Raw genomic sequence first — 20,415 nt, forward strand, 5'->3', positions numbered from 1 at the left:
CAGGGGGTCCCCAGTATGTAGTAGAAGGCTACTATGAATTCTCTCAATTAGCCTGTTGGCGCCCCCATCCTCCCTCCTCCAGAGCAGTCCTCACACCCCTGCAAAGACAAGGGTCAGGCCTGCAATGAAAACAGGAAGCACTCAGATACAAAGATACCACTCCAGGCCTGGCCTGTCTTTTCACTAACGTAAACCTTCAAACACCAGTGACAATAAATAGGCCCCTTTGAGCAGGCCAGGCCCAGTGCTGAGTGGATTTGTGGATACAAGGGGTTGAAGTTGGTGGAAGGTAGCATGGTCTCTCTTTTGCTCTCGCACTCTCCCTCTCTGAGATCAAACCTCTCAGATTCTATGCCAGGCTGCCTCCTGGCCGGCCTGCTTAGGAAGTGCTGCTAAGCTGCAAAGCCAGGTGTATTGCTCCCCTGGGCTCACTGAAAGAGGAGTGATAGATCCCATGACCATTTTGGAGGTCTGTGGGAGAACCTTATAACAAATTAACATGGCCTTATATGGGCTCGTGTTATAAGGTTCGTTTTCAGACTGTAACACCCATGTTATGATGTGGTATGTTTGCAGCAAGCACAGTTCATAAGTGCTGAAAGGCTGTTGGAGAATGAATTATTGAAGAGCACTTAGCACACATTTCAAAGTGTTTCAAAGCGCAAAGTGTTTGTAATTAGATGTGGTATTCTTGGCATTGTGATTAAAATACGCTTACCCAAACGTGTATGTACAATGACTTTAGCAGCAGATGTAGGAGCTATATGGTGTGATTAGAGAGCGAGCATGCCTGATGTTTCTGCACCTAGAATCAGCGCCAGAGACACTGGGATGCGGCATTCATTGCCCCCTAAGGAACATTAACTGCCATGGAAACCCAGTGTCACCTCCAGGTCACTCCCTTGGAGACATGTTTTTAAAAGGCCTTTGAAAATTAACAGATAAACAAATAAACAGGCTTAGCCAATAATGGCGGTGCATGGCTGCCCACTTCTGCGAAAGGATGTTTGTTCCAGATGACAAACACTAGAGAAGCTCTGGTAGTAGACTAAACATTGGCTCTGCACTGTCTTTGCCTGTTTGTGTCCACCTAATCCACATGTATTGTTCCATTGCCTTTGCCATTAAGCTGCTAGGGCACATCTGCTAACAGTTTAAAGACTAGGCTCAAACACACATATGCACATATGTAATTATATTTTGTAAACCTGTTCCTCTCATCATTCAGTGTCAATTTTTGTCACCTTTATGTAGCTGTGTTGGTTATTAACCTTAATTTCATTTAGTACTCTTATTAAGTTTGTTTTGTCTTAGGCTGTAGGTGGCTTGATATGGGATGGGGGTTAGGGTGCAGTGGGGTCATAGGGGTGCAGGGCTGAAGGAGGCCCACACACTAATCTGTCATGTGCTCGTTTGCCTTCCATCCTAGAAGTCAGCTCTCTAGTCACCCGTAGCACCCCAAGCAACAGTTTGGTTCAACTGCAGATCTGTGTGTGTGTGTGGTTGTTTGTTTGTAGCTCTGCACAAGAGAAACTAATTATGTATATGCATGTGTTTATGAGTTGGTTACGGGGAAGGTTGCGCAGCATAAGTAATTGTCAGCAGGGGTTGGCTGTGTTTTTTTAAGTAGTTGGAGTATGAGGTAATTACTGAAGAGGCAGGTTTAGTGCCGGCTTTTGTCAGAGAGTGTGTTCATGTATGGGCTGCTTGCTGGCCCTGTAACGAGGACGCAGGTCATCCCTGTCTGCCATCTGTTCTCCCATTCCCTTGTTCTCACACTGAGATGTAAACCTGCAGAGCTAAGACAAGGCCCATTGATAAACACACACTCTCTTTTATGAGTTACAGTGCCACGACAATCAAAACACAGCCCTCAAGAACAGCCATCGCAGCCAGACAGAATTATGAAAAGCAGGCTTTTTCACCAAGTGTTGAAAGTGAAGACATCCATATCAAGTGTCTCCCTTTTTCTAAAGGGTTGGATAATTGTATGAGAAGCCACATAAACCTCTACATTTCATGTCAAAGGCATTAACAATAATTCCAGACTGAGCGTGTGTGCTACAAAGTGACTGACAGAGCCTTGTTTACAGTACGCCTGCCATAAGCCTTCAGCAACCTCAAGTGTTACAGTGGCATTAGAGTGGAATAGCCATCAAATCTATTCACTTTGCCTCCTAATCCTGCTCCGCCATAGTTCCCCATCAAAGGGTTTGGTCTGCTGCAAGCACATTCTAAAACATCCTTAAGTGTGGTTATTAGATGAAAGTAAAGCAAAAAGAGCAATTGTCATGATTCTAAATTATTTTTAATTTGTAAAATTACATCCCTTATTAGTTCCCTTATTAATACTGTATGTACATTATCATCTAATTGTTTTTTTAGGAAATGAACTGGTTAAAGTTTCTTGCTTTCTGTGGTTAAAAAACACAATTGCTCTGTCCTGACCCCTTGTCTATGGAACTGAATGTTAAAATGTTGCACCAGCAGTTAAGTTGGCTGCACTTGATCGGCAGAGCAGTACACATGGGTGCTGCGGCTGAGCAACTCGGCATGCAGATGTGACTGCATCTCCTCCGACCTGAAGAGAAGCCAAACGGAGCAGAGAGCATGCCGAGCAGCACAGTCAGATTTATAAACTCCAACAATCCTCACTGGAGACCCCTCCAGCAACCCACACTTCAGAGGCAGGAGGCCCCCAAACCTCCAACCCCCAGTCAGCCATCCACAGCAATAACACTGGTCCACCAGCTCTGAGAAAGACCTGGCCCTCCACTTTACCAAACACTGGAGTGATGTAATGGGCCATGGGGGCAGCGTGAGATAAACGCTTGCGTGGAAAAGCAAAAGGCCGGCTGAAGACTTTAGGGGCCAGCTCTGTATGTTCTCTGCCCTGATGTTTTTTTGTGCGGATTCCCCCCTCATGGCTGAATGTGGAGCATGATATGGTTTAAAATAGTGTCTGTCCGTCTCGCCCTCTCTCCCACACCGCCTACCCCTCCTTTTCCTCTCCTCTAGACCCCCTCTCCTCTCCGTCCCCCGTGCAGTGCCAGAGGGGTTAGTGGGGCTGGACCCAGGCAGGCCGTGGGCAGGCCAGAGCATTAATCAGTGTGGTGGCTCTGGATCTGAGGAGTGGCCCTGGGAGATGGCCTTATGTGCTGCAGGCCTCCACACAGCCCAGCCCCTTTGATATTCAGCTCACACCAGGAGAGGGGAAATGCAGGGGGAAAAGAAACAGCACAAACATGGAAGTAGCAAACCAGGCAAAAGGAGGGGGGGTGAGAAGGGGTGGGGATGGTGAGTTGGGGGGGGGGGCACAGAGCAGAAATCAAAAACAGACTCTGTTTCTCTGTTTGGTTTGTCATGGGACCCAGGCTCTGACTGAAACCCACTGCTGCCATTTTGTTGTGTGATCCCCCCCCCCCCCCCCCCCCCTTTTTACTGCTTTTGTTTTGGCTTCTGCTTATTGCAGAGCTGAAGCTCTTCACTGTGGGGGCCCACTCACCTACTCCCCAGAGCTTTCCTCTCTCTGTCTTCGTCATTTGATGATGAGGCTAAAGCACTCTTATTACGGAATACGATTTCAGATCTTTGAGTGCATATCAAAGGCGGCAATAAAGTGGCCCAATTTGTTGTGGTTTCTGTGCCGCCAGCCAAGACACAAGCACACTGAAACCTTCCCTTACCCACACCTCCTGCACCGCAGCACCATTCCCCTGCTAAGAGTGCCTGGGGTACCACGTGACATTTTAGAACCTAGGCTTCGTCAGGTCTGCTACTTGCAAGGACATAACAGAGCCTCCCTGGTGGCTGTAATCCATGCAAGCATGTATTGCTACACAGATGAGCACAAATGATATGGTGTCCTATATCAAAAATAGTCACACAGAGAATGCAAGGAAAAGGAAACCAAAAAAAATCCAAATCTAACTGGAGCAGGCTTTGGCTGCAGATGTGAATCTGTGTGAATATTGATCGTTGCGCGCTAGTCCCTATATCCCCAGGGCTGCCGCGGTTCACACAAAAAGCTCCCTCTAAAGCTCACAAACCAAGCTTCTATAATGATTTAGATAAAGAGGCCTGGCGCGACATGGCAAGCTTCGGCAGCCAGAACCACCTCCCTGCTTCTCCTCCTCTTCCTCCTCTTCTTCCAAGAAGCGCAAGAAAAGGGGGGAAACCTGTAATTATCCACACTTTTCTGAATCCCCCTTAATGTTCATTATTTAAAACTAGCAGCAATTACAAGTTCAAAGGGGTTTAGAGGGCCAGCAACCCGCATAATCACCAGCAAATGAAGTGCAGCTCATTCGTCACAGAAGAGCTCACTGGCAGGGGTGAATCATACACACGGTGACAGCAGTGGATTTCCATGCAGGCACAAATCTCTGCCACCTCAGGGCTCCAGCATGCTCTATCCCTGACTGCAATCCTCTTAGGCACGCTGCATTGTCTCTCTCACTCCCCAGCTACCCTCCCTACATGAAAAACATATCAAACTTCACCCTGGCTTATGCCTACAATCATCTGCTTGTTGTCCTTCTGTTTGCGGTTGCCAGGCCGCCCACCATCTTCTGCAGACCACTCGGGGCTGTCTCCCCCCTGCTCTTTTCCTCTCCCCGCTGCAACCCCTCCGTCTCCGTTCCTCATCTCCGGCATGCCTGTGCCTTGTGCCTGTGGTGTGGCAGTGTGCATTTCATTGCTATGAGCAGTCGCTCCACACAGGTGGATCTCTGTTACCTTTGTGGATGGGTCACAATAGCTAATCCTGTCTTCAGGTGGCTGTTTAGCACATTGAGAGGAGGTCTCACAGAACCAGCAGTTAGCTCCAGTTACAGCACACCCTGACCGAAGGTCACCGTGTACAACCCTCTCTCTGAAAACACACCTCCCCAGCCCAGTTCAGCCCAGGTGGCTTTTCCTTCTCGCTCACACTCTCTCGCTCTCTTTGTATCTCTCACTCTCTGTCTCTGTATCTCTCTCCCTCATGTCCTGTCTCTCATATCCTCTCTCCCTCTCCCTCCATAACCCCACTTTCCCTTTCCCCCTCTTTCCCTGCCCTCACCCGTATGCCCCTATCTGCCCCTCTACCTTGGTTCACTGCTGCAGGTCACCTTTCCCTCCCTGCCCCGTCTTTGTGTCCTATTCCCAGATCCGCTGAACTCTTGTTCGCATTAAGGATCCCAGATAAAATCTCCATGGGGACTTGCTCTAGTGCTCCCACCATTTCCTGCCTGCTGCTTTCATTGTGCTGCTTGCTCACATGGGGCAGATTCGAGTCTCCCCTGAATTCAATGTCTCGTTGTCATCTCTTCCCTTGCCCCAGTGATGCGCAGAAAATACTGGAGTACTCATTTTTCACTGAGAATAAAGTCCTCTGAGAAGGCAAGAGCTTGCTGTTTCATTAAGTGACCCATCCAGGCAGACACGTGCGTTTGCCAGAGCCCATGTTTGCCTGCGCAAGTGTATGTATTAGAATGGAATCCGTTGGGAGATTAATGGCCTACTGCTTCAATACCATTGATTATCTCCACGCCATTTTTCCCTCTTCCTGCACAGATATTAAAAAGTAATGAAGCCTACGGAGAAAAGGAAGGCGAGCCTTCACGCATCATTTTAAGTTATTTGGACTCAAACAGAGGGATCTCTTTAAGGCACAGTTTGAGGGGAATTAAGTAAATAAATGTGGAGTTTGATGCTGAAGAAATGTGCTGCGACTGGAGAAGATGTGTGTTTAAGCAAAGACAACCCCTGACACATGGAACAAGATTTGCAGATGTTAACAATTCTTCCCCAAAGCATTCCTAGTGTTAGAACTGGGTTGTAATTGCTATAATAGATGTGGTAACCACTGACAGTAATGAAATCATGGAGAGCCATCGCAAGCCCCCAAAATTAGGGTGATCTGCAAAGCTGCTTCAAGATGTCCACTGCGTGTCTCAAACCACAACATGGCAAATGTGCCTCATCCCGGGTTTCTTGACATTGGCCCCCTCATTGATTTGCCCAAGGGGTGACTGGACCCATTGTCCTCAGTCTATGCATTGCTTGGTCCACAATTCTAGGCAAAGCTGGTCAGATGGCAGAGTTAAAGTTTCCCTCAATAGAAGGGAACAGTGAAAGGCACTGGATTTTTTTTTCTTAGGAAAATGACTTCCTGAGACATTAATGTCAATCAGCAGTCTGAATGGGCCTCCTAGTCCTGGCCATTTGAGAGTCTAAAATATAAAAGTAAATGCGAAGAAGCATGATATTGTTCACCTGATGGGAACAGTATTTCTTTCCATGTCAAGTCTTATTTTGAATGTACAAGCTTCATTTGGTTTTAGCATGTGGTAATGACTTGTGCTCTGGATTTCATTCAACTGAGCTGCACTGTCATTGGAGCAGCCATTACTGAGGCACTTTCGTACTGGTCTCCATTATAGAAGCATGCCATTCAATTCCCACTGGTCAAAGTCTACTGTACTCTCCTTAGCTTGATTGCATCATCAATTATTGCACAGTGTTGGGTGGGGGCAAGGGCTGGGTGAGAGAGTGGGTGCAAGAAAGAGTAAGTGCTCTAAAACAACATCAACAACAGCTGTCTTACACCTCACATCACCCTTCCTGCAAGTGATGTGAGAGGGGAGGGACTTGGGTTACTTCAGCAAGTGGTTGTGTTACATTCCTGAGAAGGGAAGGGGGCTGCCTTAGTGGTGGGGGTAGCTCAACGAGTTGTTGAAATGAACATAGACACTTGTCAACAGCCTCCAAGCCAGGGAACCATCCGAGTGCATTTTAGCCCTAGAGGTTAATGGCCTTAGCCTGTACTTCTGTCTTGCTGGAGTCCAGCAGAGCTTCACGCTCTCAAGCTTGTTTCTCTCTGCTGTGGGAGAAGCACTGAGCTTCAGCTCCTGCCCTCCTGTTTGTGGCTTGGGTCAGTCCAAAAAGCTCTTAGTGGATCCCCAAATCCCCCTTTATCTTCCCCTCTAAGACAGCGCATGAGCTTTGAGAGTAGTGGCTGTGTTTGGATTACTGGAGCTCTCTTTGATGCCCCAGTATGAGGTACAGCGAGGAGGGGGGCTGGGGGATAGAGAAGGTAGGAAGCAGTTTCTGCAGTTGTGGAAAATGCACTGTTACATTTAATGCTGAAATGTTCATCAGCTTTATTAGAGGGGAAACATAATTTAAAAGAAGCATTAACGAGAGAGGGTTTTTTATAAAGTTTATGTATGTGTACAATAGAGAAATATAATATTCCAGTGTTCTTTGTGGAACATTGCTCGGATAAGAGTAAAATTCGCTGTCAGACCCCATGGGTAGGCTCTCTGGACTGCTGCCTGATAGGCGATAACATGCGGTGTTGATCAGGTTAGCGCAAGATTGGGATGTTTGTGGCTTGCAGGCTTTTTTGCATTTCATTTGTTAGGAAAACTGTCAGCACGAAAAAAAGGTCAGCCACGTTTCTGATTCAGCCCCCGCAACAACCCCTCCCCCTCTCCCCTCCCTTCCTCTAATAAGCGGTAAGCTGAGCAAGCTGATGGTCATCCTCCCATGGGGCTGTTGGGTAGTTGCCAGCTTCCTGCCTGCTTTGTCAGTGGATAAAGCCAGTAACAAACGAGGAGCCTTTAGCCAAGCCAACCGGCCAGGTCAAGGGTCAACAGGTCGAGGGGTAGGATTGAGCAGAAGAGCACTACAGGGTAAGGGGGCCACAGGAATGCACTTAAAGGAGGCCAGTATGGCACTGCTTAAATCCCAACTCTCCTATCCACTCTTTGCCCTGTTCCTCTTAGAACCATTTAAACTCGTCTTCTATCTCTATCTTGACTCTGGAACATCAAGATAGACAAGGTCCCTGAGGTGCTAGTCAATTCACAGCAAATATACTGCCTGAATGCTCCGGAATAATGGCAGATCTTGATTTCTACACCAAGATAACACAGCTTTATGAAAGGTGGGCATATTTGAATGGCCCACCCAGCATTCTCCAAACCAACACATACAACAGGTACAAACTGCAGAAGGGCCAGGTTTGGCTTACCTTTATCTGTCGTCATGAAGTGTGGGTGCAATTTCTAACCCAGAAACCTTTGCCTGAATCTAGTTATTGTTTTTTGCTTCTGTTGGCTTAAGTGTATACACTTTCACAAGGATAAGAGAGTGGTTGAGAGTGAGAGGGAGTGGGGGGCAGGGAGTTTGGCCTCTCTGCGGAGACGTTGTTTAGTCCTCTCTCAGAGCTGGCTAAATGGACGCCATGCTTGACTTCTACACTTTTAGCATCATTAACCTACAGGAAGTGGCCCCTGCAGCTGTTTGCAGGCTGCAGCACATTCCCAACTAATGGCAAAATGTTGAGCTTATTCTGCTGAGAGTTCTGACCTCAAACCAAATTTGACATTTGGCATTATGGACGTGCCTTGAAGGTTCTTGTTTGTCCTTCTACAGTGACAAAGAAGATTTGCTCAGCATTTTTTTTGACATCCTCCTGAATAAGCTCTCTGAAAAATACAAAAAAAGATGTTTGTCTATGTAAATACCCCTCCTGATCATTAGGTTAGTACTTCAATGAAGAGGGAATAGCCCCATAAATCCCTACAGTCTCCACTACAGTCTTAGATCTGGCCCGACTCCAGTTTCAGTACCGAAGTACGGCAGCATCACAATGCAAAGTGATGCTCTAGACTTATAAAACCCACTCAGACAAGAGGCTTGGATTGGTAGGGGGTGGAGCGTTACTGGGTGAAGTAGTCTTCTGCCTGAGTATGGAACTGCTGTTGTTTTGGCCATTCACATCCTCTCATATATGAAATTTCAGTTCTTTTTTAAGCAGTAACCCCCTCTCCTTGTTCTCATGCAGGCAGAGTATATTAAAAATGGCCTAAAAGAGTTTTAGCCCTAAGGGTCTAGGAATTGAGGGGTGGTGGGGTGGGGAGAATGTACTCAAGCAGTAGGCCTGAGGTAGTTAGATTCCTAATGGTCTAGTGCTTGTGCCATAAGAGGTCTATAATCGGTTGCTCATTGGTGCCACCCAGACCGATCAAGTCATTAGATTCTGGTTGAATGAATCAGGAGACATTGCTCACAATGATTTCTAAGTCTGTGCAAGTTTGGGAGCGAAAACTTTAGGCTAGATTTTTGCTATGGTTGAAAGAAATATGAATGTCTGAAAAGAAGGGATTTTAGGGCCAGCTGCGAAGGTTGACAGGTAGGCAATTTTATCACTGGCTTAATATTAGGAGATCTAACTGTTGTTAGTTTGTTTCTTTTACATACATATTACTTTTCTTTGCAGGTTCTTTGGCTCTACTGAGGGCTTGTCATTTGTTTTGCCTGGTTAAAGAGGCAAAGCTTCACAATGTGTGCTCAAGCCATTAAATTGGTGTTGATGTTTATCTAGTAGACTGGCCCAATTTGCCTTCAAGCATGAGCAGTCAGATCGCTTTATGACAGGCAGTAGTGACAAGTGGATGGTTTTCGGCATCCCTTAAGACCAAGGCATGGGCCTCTCCCTTTCACTTTTTACACCCTTGGCCTAGGTTTGACCGCAGCCTCCAACAATGGACAGCCCTTAACCACCACCCCCTTACTGTCCCATAAACAGTGAGCCCCAGTTCAAAAGGATACACTAGTGAAGATAACAATGAAAGCCTCTAATAAGCCCATTGTCAGACATTTTTGAAACTGAGTCTTGGTGTGCATGCGTGTTGGCAGTAAGACAACACGAGTAACCAGTGACCACAACAAAGTGAAGCACCTGCTCTGATAAACCAGGTAGAATTCCTGCCCTGTAGGACCAGTCTGGGAGAGAGAAAGAGAGAGAGTAGAAACTCTAGGAGTGGAAGGGCGAGATGAAGGCTGGTTGTGTTGAGACAGATTTGGGCTCAATATACAGTGGATAGCCAGTGGGCTGAGTGGATGAGTGAGAGAGAGAGTAAGAGAGAGAGAGAAAGATTCAGCCTCTCCTTCTCCTCCTCATCCCTCTCTCCCTCTCTCCCCTGCAAGGACATGCAGATCAGATTGCTCCCCTTGAAAGAGCTGGCCGGCCACAGTGGAAAGAGAAGCCATGAACTTGATCTGATGATTAAACAGCCTCATCACTATGGCTGCAGGCCACAGCCAAGCACAGGTTTGCTGTGAGAGAAATAAAGACGCTCTTTTGTCCCCAAGTCAGAAGGTTTCCCCTCACCCCTCACTGTTACCCCCCTCCTCTCTCACACACAAACACACACACCATATGCACCTCAGTGTCCTCAGTGTGGATTAGGCTGTACAGAGAAAGCAGGTGAGGGGCTCCGCATAGCAAGTCCTGTTGGTCTGTGTTAAGACTGCCAGCCCAAATCTGATTTTTGGCATATCTAGAATGTATTAAGATTAGAAACTAAATAAATCCACAATTGCATTTTTGGAGGTGGTTTGAAATGTTGTTACAATTTGATTCATACATATCTCAGTCAGATATTAATGTGCCACTAAAAAGATTTAAGAAAATAACAAGGAGATTACAGAGGTTAAATAATAGCAGCAAAGATTAGTTACTGAAGCCGACCTCCTTACCACAGCAAACCATCCAGATACATGTTTGTGATGTCCAAACATCCATATTCGTTCAGATCACTTGCAAATAACAGTGCAGACAGTCATCTTAACATATATGATTTGTTTGCAGTCTGAACATTGCCTTAATGACTGACACTCTTTTGTGTGGTTCTCCGGTTGGCTTTCAGTGTAGAGTCAGTGTTTGTTGCTCTCAGACAGCCTTGGAAGGAGGTGTGGGAGGGATCTCTTTTTTAGCCCTAATGCGTGTTTGCCCTCAGTGGTCTTGTTCTAGGGCATCCTCAGGGGGCAGTTCAACCCAACAACCCACCCCAAACGCCAACTGCTCCTTCCCTCCTGCTAGGCCATTCCCTCCTTTTGCTGGGCAACAGTTTGCCTGGCAAGCAAATTGATAGTCCAAGTTGCTCTAGAACCTTGCACCATCTCCAGCGAACATAAATTAATGGTGTAAAGCAAACAGGGGCTGGCACTGAGCCAACAGTGCAGGGCAGGAGCCCAGCCAGCGATTGTTGAAGGGGCACAGCTTCGAAGCCAAAGAAAAAAGAGCGAGAGAGAGAGAAAGGCTGTCTGCTAGCTCTGTATGGGTCTGCTAGAGCCCAGGCGGCCCCTTTGAAGCCGCAGAAATGATAACTGTTTTACTTCTAAAGAAACAAGTGCAGCAGCCCTGCACGAAGCATCCGCCACTGTAATTGTGGTTCTGCAGTTCATCAGAACGCAGAAGCCCAGAGGAGTGCTATCTGTGTCTGTTTGTGAGTCGAGTGTGTGTGTGTGTGCGTGAGAAAGTGTGAAAGGACAATGATGCGACTGCTGGGGTGCCCACTTTGAGCTTTGGGGAGAGCATTTATGAGAGGGCTCATAACATATGATAAAAGCGTGGAGTGCGCGCATGTGTGTGTTTGTTTGTAAGGGGCTGGCTGTTGCAGTTCAGCTGGGAGTCTGACTCATTGAGTCATGTTGCATTCCTGCCCGTTTTCTCCCTGTTGTCAGGAAGCAGCTTAGTCCAAAAGAAAATAAAACAAACACAAAACACTAGCCCCCCTTTAACCTGCACCACACACACAGACACACACAGACACAGGAGACGGAGAGTTTACATTGCCAAAATCCTGCCTTTTTCTGTTTAAACAATGCAATCTTTTACATTTTATTCAGTAAACAAAGATCTCATGCTTTATCGGCAAGCCGTGTAAATCATTGCTGTTACACAAAAAACATGTATTTCATTAAACGTGGATGTGATTTTTGAATGGCTTGCCTGCTTGCACAGACAATTCTAGCCAGCAGTCACTGGTCAGGACATTACCAACCACAAAAAATGGAATGTCTTTTACCCACTATCAATGCATGTTTGATCTCCGGTAATTTGCGTCACCTTGCCATGCGCACACTGGCCATTGCTTAGTCTCACTCACAAAATAACACCTCATAACCTATACTGGTCTGGGTTTTAAAAAAAAACTCCTTGATCACTTCAAGATCAGTCAATTTAATACGAATATGGCTGTTGTTCTTTATATTGTGTCAAAATTTCATATAAATGCTCCAAAATCGGACTAAAATATCATATTTTTACATTGACCTCCATTGAAAGTTTAGAGCCTTCTTATTCTAATTGACCGTCAAAACGAATCCAAAAAACTGTGCCCAACATGCTATTTACAGTATCACACTATTAAATAAAAACAGTTATATATATTATTATTCATGGATGCCAATATTAAAATGGGATGTTTTGTCATATTCTAATCATTCTTATCAAATACGAAATGCCAGCCTTCATTTAATCTGAATATCATTTTCATAGAACACACAATTGCAATGGCATTATTAACGACACAGGCCGACAATCTATTTAAAACGTGCCAATCTTTCTTCTGTTTTATGCACAGATATTAAAATGTCATTCTCAAATCAGAGTTATTTTGATTTAGATCCTTTTATTAGTATTATCCCATTGTCACTTTGATTAAAAAAACAAATACGATCGCAATCAAATCGGGCTCTGCATTTTAAGCAAGCTCTGATATTGCGGCTGCCTGCTGGAGCGCTTGTGGATAAATGAACTGGTTTAATGACATTAAAGAGTGAAACCCATGATGGTAGTCAAGCCAGTGTACAGTACAGAAAGGTGGCTTAGTGAGTGAGATGTGTGCAGTGTGTGCCTCGTGGGGTGCACAAGGGCATTCGTTTGTAGTCTGTGATTTGCAGGGCTTCATTAGCATGGAGCTAACTGCGGGATTTCTTCTGCTCCTGACCCACAGCCTGCTCCTCCACTGATGAAGTCATCCATCAGCGGCATGGTCAGCCCACTGCTCTCGGGAGGCATGTGTGTATGTGTGTGTGTGTGTGTTGTGGGGATTGTACAATATGAGTGGGGGTGTTGTTGGGGGCGGGTTGGGGGGTGGTCTTAGCCTCGTAGGCCAGACACTACAGGGGCCATTACATTCAGCCACAGTGGAGAGCACATCGCACCCTGTAATTTAACCGATTGACTGCAAACACTTACTCACACACACACACACACGTGTTTGTTTGTGTGTGTGTGTGTGTGTGCAAGGACATGTACTCACAAGCTCACACACATACATACACACACTCTCACATACGGTATGCACTCTGGAAAATAACAACAAAAAAAGCCACATGTACTTGTAGTGGACCACTACCACATACTGCATTATCCACCAGGGTCCCAGGAGGCCTGTACTACATGAGTGAGTGAGAACGACTGAGTGTGTGTGTGTGTGTGTGTGACGGACAGAGTGGTGGGGGATAGCGAAGCGCCAGTGCCATTAACAGACCGCAGCATAATTAACAGAGTTGTTTCGATCGGAGGCTAGCGCTGGCCTCTGCAATAAAATAACCTGCTCATTTCTCTGCCTAATTATTTATAGACTGCACTTCTTTACATTTTGTGGTCAATCAGTTTCTCAGGATATTGGTCTGGGAGTTTGTAATTCGCTCTATTGATTGGATTCGAAGCGAGCTGGGAGATTTTCAATCATTTCTTTGATCTTTTGCAGCAAGTTTGTGTTTCAGCCGTTAAGTAAGCATGTTCTTCTTCATGCCTCTGAAGGAGCTCTGAAGAGTAAGAGGAGGGGGCAGTGGTCTGGCCAGTTTGGATGGTGCATGTGTTTGGTTCAGTCCAACTCCCTTCACCCCTTCCCTCTCTCACCCTACTCAACCCCACAGCACACTCCATTTTGTACAACTACACTGCAATTCCAGAGCAGTTCTTGAAGAAGGCATCTGTGAAAATATGGGTGGCCAGCAGTCCCTGTAATAAAACAGGGATGGAGGGATAGAAGGAGAGAGGGAGTGGGAGAATTAGAGAGAATGGGGGTGTGGTGAGGTGGGATGGAAGAAACAAACCTGCATTTACTATAATGTGTGGAGCAGAGCCAATGTAGTCCTGCTGAATGAAATAGGATGTTTTTAGTGTCGTGTCTCTGTGGTCAGGCAAAAATCTCCTTACTCAGGTCTTTTTTTTCCTCCTTTCTTTTTTCATCCCCCCCTCCTTCACTGGGGGTTTTAATGTCCCCACTCTCCTTGATGAGACATCTTTCTTGTTTGTTCAAACCATTCATTTTGTGGCGGGCGGAGGAGGTTGCCGTCGGCCGCTGTATTTATCACCCAGCTCTGCCGCGCCGCTGCTTGCCAGGGGGCGATTGATGACCCGCGCTGGGCCCTAGTGGCCCAGGAAGCCTTAATACAATGTAAATGACTGAGACCCACTTCCAATCTGCTGCCTCTGCTCCCGCTTCCCTTGTTCCAGCACAGCACAGCATACCATCCTTACTGCCTGTCTGCTGTAGCACAGCCAAGCAAACCTGCTGCTTAATATGAGGAGGCTAAATCAGTGGAGAGCACACAGAGCAGATAGGGCAGACAGTCGGCTCCTGTTATACTCTGTTGTTTGCTGATGAAAAAGAAAGGAGAAGGAGAATACACACACTTTATGTTTGTATGTGTGTGTGTGCATGTGTGTATGTCCGTGTGTACGTGTGGGTGTGTGTGTGCATGTGTGCAAGGGGGGAAAATACTGACCTCCTTTGCCAAAGACATGTCAGCACCTAGCAATGAAAAATTATTTTTATGCAAGCATTATCATCTTTCTTTGTTAACAATTTTACAATATTAAAAACACAATTAGAAAGCTGATGAATCCGTCTCTTACAGTGCCCTTTCATTATTTGTTCAATCTCAGGGTTGTTTTCTTATTAATTACACACATTCCTCAAATATCCCTTTTTCCCAGCTTTAATTAAACTGGCTTTGGGACAGCGCTTACCTGAACAGTTCCTTCCTCAGCGGACGCTCAGTTTTAGGTTAATTTCTCTATTAACTTTCTGTTAAGCTCCAGCTTAACTGACTCATGAAGCAGGTTCATGAGATTTGTAGATTTTCATATGATTAATAAATTGTTCAATATTATTATTCAAGGAACACTGATTACTGAATGAAAACAAATCCCTTACACTCATAGTGACACACACACACACACACATACTCACATCTTAGCCCTTCCATTATCCAGCATTAAAATAAATGTAACTTACACCCACACTCTGCACACTTGTGCGAGGAGAAAGCATTGTGTGTGAGCGTGTGTGTCTGTTTGTGTTCTTGTGTGGAAAGAGTGAATAAAAGCAAAGCCTGGTGTTTGTTCCTTTAGTGTGAGTGCTGATTCCTAATCTGGCTCTTAAAGACATCTGTCACCACAGATCTCCGTTGTTTTGTCATGCTCCACAGCAGAGACAGGCGAGGGAAGAAGAAAAAAAAAAGATTCCAAAGCCTGTCATTTCTGTCATCTCGTGTTTGGCATATTGAAGCTGACACAAATAGTATCATTGCGTCCCCGGCTGGGGAATTACATTTTCAGGTAGAACTTTTGGCGATGGGAGACCTTTCAGATAAATGTCTTCTTTTAGCGTTTTGGCCAGCCTTCAGCAGCTGCAGATGAAAAGACACCAGGGATGAGAGAAATCAGCTTCATATGTTTCCCTGTTGTAGCAGTCAAAGGAACGGAGGATTTATTCAGTCCTTATTCACTCAGCCCTGGGTCTAATTCAGCAGGGGAATTCAGCTGGGCTCGGAGGATGTGGTGAGCAGAAAAGATTGCCATGTTGCAAAAATCTGTAACTGTAAACGTGTAGGTGCGCGGCGTGTGGATTTGTGTTTATCTATTGGGGGTGGGGCGGGGTTACTGGCACTGACAAACTTGTTTTACTGCCTCTAACAGGCTTAAGTGTGTGTGTGTGAGTGTGTGTGTGTGTTTGAGTATTAAAGTAGGGTGGAGGTCATGACTAAACATGCTCACCACTCTATCAGCATAACTGATGGAGGATTCTGCTCTATACTCCATACTCACATATCACATATCAACTAAAACTCTATTTAATGGTAAAGTGTGTTAATAGAGAAAAAAAATCCATATTTAACTCATTCATAGCAGTGAACGTACACATATACACACCACCTCTGCTGTGGATGCTGCTACTTGGGGATTGGGCCAATGACCTTCTGAGCCCATGTCCACTTTAATAACCTTTAGGGCATGGCTGCCTCCATTTAGGTGAATCAAAAAGTATATCATGAATGGGGGGGTAATTGTGGTTCTTTTTCTTTTTCGCTGCATATTATCATAGGCCACCCAACTCTACTCGCTTTCTGCTATGCTATCTTTCTTAGTTCTAACGTGACTATAATACTAACTGTAATACAAATGTCTTAGAAACATCTGTTGATCATTTTCAAATGGTATTAAAATGAAAAATGTTTTGCTCTGACATTGACAACACAGTCACATTCTAAACACAAACCGTCAACACTGGTCTGCACAGGACAGCGGTAGGGTGTATATTTCTGTCTGAGCGCTGAGCCAAGCTAAATGTAACGTCTTTTTCTCTTCCTCTCTTCCAGCACCCGTATCCTTCAGAAGAACAGAAAAAGCAGCTAGCCCAAGACACAGGCCTCACCATCTTACAAGTAAACAACTGGTGAGTCAAGTCTTGATGTCGCTATCTCTGTCACCAGCATAGCTCTGCCTTTCATTTTTGAAAGGCTTCATCTGTCTCTCCCCGCCAGCCAGAGCGGCTAATGCTCATAAAGTGTGAAAAGCGTTTATTTACAGCCCCCCCTCTTACCCCCGCCCCCCCTCATTCCCCTCCTGAACCCCTTCCTCTCTGGCTAGCAAAGCGTCGGGTGGAAGCTAGCAAGATGTGAGCGCTTTATCAGGAAAGTGTTTAGCACTAAGTCACTGCTCTCTGTTTGATATACATTCATTCACTTTGATATATTTAAGGAAGAAAGGGAAGATCTTACGCCCCCTCCCCTGCCCCCCCTGACTACCATCCTGCTTCCTCCATCACTAGCAGTGCCACCGCACTCGTCTGCCCCCCTACCCTCCCCATTTTACACATGCTATATGGTGGATTAAGGCTCCGGTGGCCTGGCCAGCAGTGCCTTTGTAGATGGCTTAGCACATAACTGGGGGTGGTGGATTAAATAAAATGATCACAGAAGCAAAGAAATGATACAGGAATTACTTATCAAAATGCTAGCCCAGGTTTTATCTGCAGCTTAATTTTGTTCAGTACATTCTCGGGGTGATGTTCAGATTAATTGAACTGACAGCTTCCTTTCAGAATTCCGGGAAGGTATTTGCACGGATTTCAGGTCTTACACAAACTTAATTACATGGAACCCCATTTTATCATTCTAATTCCATGTAGCGGGGGTTCTATTTACAAATGAGAAGTCTCTGCCTTTTATTCACAGCTTTTCTTAATATATTTATCAAAGCTGGTTCATTTACAAAGTGCTCTATCTGTTGGATACAGGCAGGCCGACATTAACCGAGCTTTTAGCTTTATCTGGCTCCCAGGCTCGCGAGCCACCCGAGGGTCAATTGATTTTTTGGTTCTGTGATTCTTTTTTTTTTTCTCGCCTTCATTTTTTCCTGGATCACAATGAGAGACATGCCTGGAGAATTAGCCTGGTTTGTCTGCCTTATCTGGTAGGCATTTTTTTTTCCTGGGGAAGTCAAGCTACTTAAATTGGCCACAGGAACCGCTGTTATCTGCCTTTAATGCACCCTACAGTGTGGATAGCATTTCAATTACACCAGTAACCAAAGATTAGCCCCCGCTTGGCTGTTTCATGCCTCTTGCCGCCGTTTCAGTGCGCCACGCACCTTACCTACAGGAGCAGAAAATTGAGTTGCCTTGCCTGTGTCATGGTGATTAATGCAGAAATAGACTGCTAACCTGAGAGAGTGAGGGAGAGAGTGAGGAGGAGAGAGAGAGAGACGAGAAAGTGTGAGAGGGCGCATGAAAGAAGAACAGAAAGAGAAAAAGCTAGGTACTCTTTATTCTTTCTAGGCCTTGAAATCTTAAACACAGGCTGGTGGAGATGTTAAGGGTGCTTGTAAAAAGGCTGCAGGAGGCTGGTGGAGGGAATCATCCTCATTCAGTCTGCTCTGCAGTGAGCGACTTGAAGAAAAAAGAGAGAGAGAAAGACTCCATCGTTCTATACATTTCTAGAGCAGAAACCTTTCTCAGTGGAAATTGGTGAAGCTGCCTGGCTGTGGGCTGCTGGTCTGATTGCTTGTTGGTCATGTGCTCCAGTAGATCAGACAACTTCATGAAAACAGCCATGTATTTCTGGGTCTTTTTCTTTTGCAGGCTTGGAAAGATGAGCCAGAGACAGGATGCCCTTTTTTTCTTCTTCTTTTTTTTTTAACCAGTCAGGTCGGGACAGTGAGTTAAATGTGCCTTTGTTCGGGCAGGCCCCTTCTTTCCCTTTGGTGTCTTCTTGTCCTGCTCAAGGCAGCGGCGAAGAGCTCAGGATATGACAGATCTCTGCCATATGAAATTCCTGTTGATAGGCCAAAAAGCCCCCCAAATTCCTGCTTTACACAGGCATTGTGTACGACCTCCCTTTGATATTGGGCACTGGCATGTATCTAGATAGCAGGAGAGAGAGAAAGAGAGGGCGAGAGAGGTAGGGGGTGGGTAGGCCATCGTCTTCAGTTTCCAGTTGTCCCAGAGAGGAGCATGTGCTGAATCACTGCTTTGTCCTGAGGCACAATCAGGCCTGGAGGGGGGCACAAGGGTGCTCTGTGTCCATGTCAGCGGACGGTGCATCTCCTTCTATTGCATGTCCTGCTCTGCCAAAACTTTTCCACCTCTTCCCTCAACCTGCAAACCCCCACCGTACGAGGCTACCTGCTCTGACCTGGGCCACACAACTCCAGCTGTGGGGGTGTGGAGGGAGTGTGCATCCATCAGTCAGCTTGTACACTGACCTACTTCCGTACTGCTACACTATTGACCTTAACATCTGACCTAACTGATCTAACGCAGAGAGAAATGACGATGATGATGATGATGATTAACTATATTAATTGACTCATTAAGTAAATACATGGATTCTTGGTACTTAATCCATTTGTACTTGACACAACTTGTTACTTTGTCCGTTATGCCAGTAAAGCTACCCTAAATAATTAAAGGAGAGTGAGTGAAAGATAGCTAGAGGAAAAGAGAAAGTGAGAGAGAGTGAAAGAGGGAAAGAGAGAGAGAATTAATGAAAACTCCTACTGTACGACACTCCTAGAATAACGCTGCAGGTTAAAGTACGGCCTCCTTGCAGATCTGTGTGTAAAGGTGGGGTATTAATAGCTCCTCAAACACCAGCCCAGATTGATTACTGGAGTGACACAGCATCCTCTCAGATACACCCAGCGTTGAGGGCGGGGCTATTAGTCAACTTTCAAACCACTTAAACCTATTTACACTCTGTGGCTTTTTTTGATGAGCCTGAAAGGCCCAGTCAAACTGTGGTTTGTTTGAGGTATCACTGCAATGAGGAGACTGCTGTTCTGTCCTCAGGTTAAGAGAGAAAGAGAGAGATAGACAGACAGATAAAGAAAGCGAGAGAGAGAGAGAGAGAGACAGGGTGCGAATAGGTCGGGATGCTCCAGCTGTAGTTGTCATTCTTCAGGCCTGTGTGTTATTCTATCAGTCTAGGCTAAATGGGGCTTGACCGCATCCTTTCATGTTTCAGCATCAGGCTCAGCACGGCATGCCTCGGCTTACCACCCTAAACACACTGACCGACCATTAGTTAGCCCCAGCCTGTTAGTCCCAGCCCTGCCTGGCACACCGCTGCCCCACAGCCTGAAAGATGAGTCTGATGACAGATGAGTGGCGAGAGAGAGAGGGACTAAAAAAGGAAGGAAATGGGCCCTTGTTGGGCTGTTGTCTAGCGTGCAGGCACTGGGCCATTTCCCTGCCACTGGAGTCATCACTGCTGCCACGGCTGTGGATCACCAATAACAATAAGGAGGGCACTGAGCCACTTTCTATTTTTACCTACTCTTGCCTGTCTCTCTGTCTCTCAAACCCTCCCTCCCTCGCTCGCTTGCGGAGGAACAAACAGATACAGTGGCTAATGAGAGGGCCAAATGGAGTGCAATAGGTGACTTATTAAAATGGGGGAGGAGCAGAGGCGACTTTAGACCCTGTGCCTGATGAGGTCACGTGGGTAGAACCCACATTGTCAGCAGCCCCAGCCTGATGCCCGCTATAGCTTTAACTTTTTGCTGTCTGCGTGCATGCTGACTGCGTAGCCACCATGGTTGCAGACCTTAAGCTACAGTAACCACGCTTAGCCACCATGAGTTTGACATAAAAAAACCACGCCCAAATGTCCATCTAGGTAATTTTTTTATTTAACACTCCTAATCTTAGAACTGCTTTGAAAGCTCTTCAGGCACAAGTGTTTGCTTGTGAGTGCACCTGAATATTGGTTCTGCTTTGCCAATGTGGTGCAGCTAGCGCTAATGTGCCAGGAGAGGCTAATATGAGCTTTTGTGTG

General features: G+C 46.0%; 1 protein-coding gene across 12 annotated transcripts in view; it reads left to right on the forward strand.

The window, feature by feature from the left end:
- Positions 1 to 20,415, forward strand: part of meis2a (Meis homeobox 2a) — an 82,536-nt gene that overhangs the window by 39,697 nt on the left and 22,424 nt on the right. For all 12 annotated transcript variants that reach the window (XM_007257385.4, XM_007257387.4, XM_022673080.2 and 9 more), the window contains one exon: positions 16,456 to 16,532. In XM_007257385.4, coding sequence (XP_007257447.3) covers positions 16,456 to 16,532 — 77 coding nt within the window. The remainder of the gene's footprint in view (positions 1 to 16,455; positions 16,533 to 20,415) is intronic.

The sequence above is a fragment of the Astyanax mexicanus genome, chromosome 14 (genome assembly GCF_023375975.1).
Source record: "Astyanax mexicanus isolate ESR-SI-001 chromosome 14, AstMex3_surface, whole genome shotgun sequence".
Taxonomy (NCBI): domain Eukaryota; kingdom Metazoa; phylum Chordata; class Actinopteri; order Characiformes; family Acestrorhamphidae; genus Astyanax; species Astyanax mexicanus.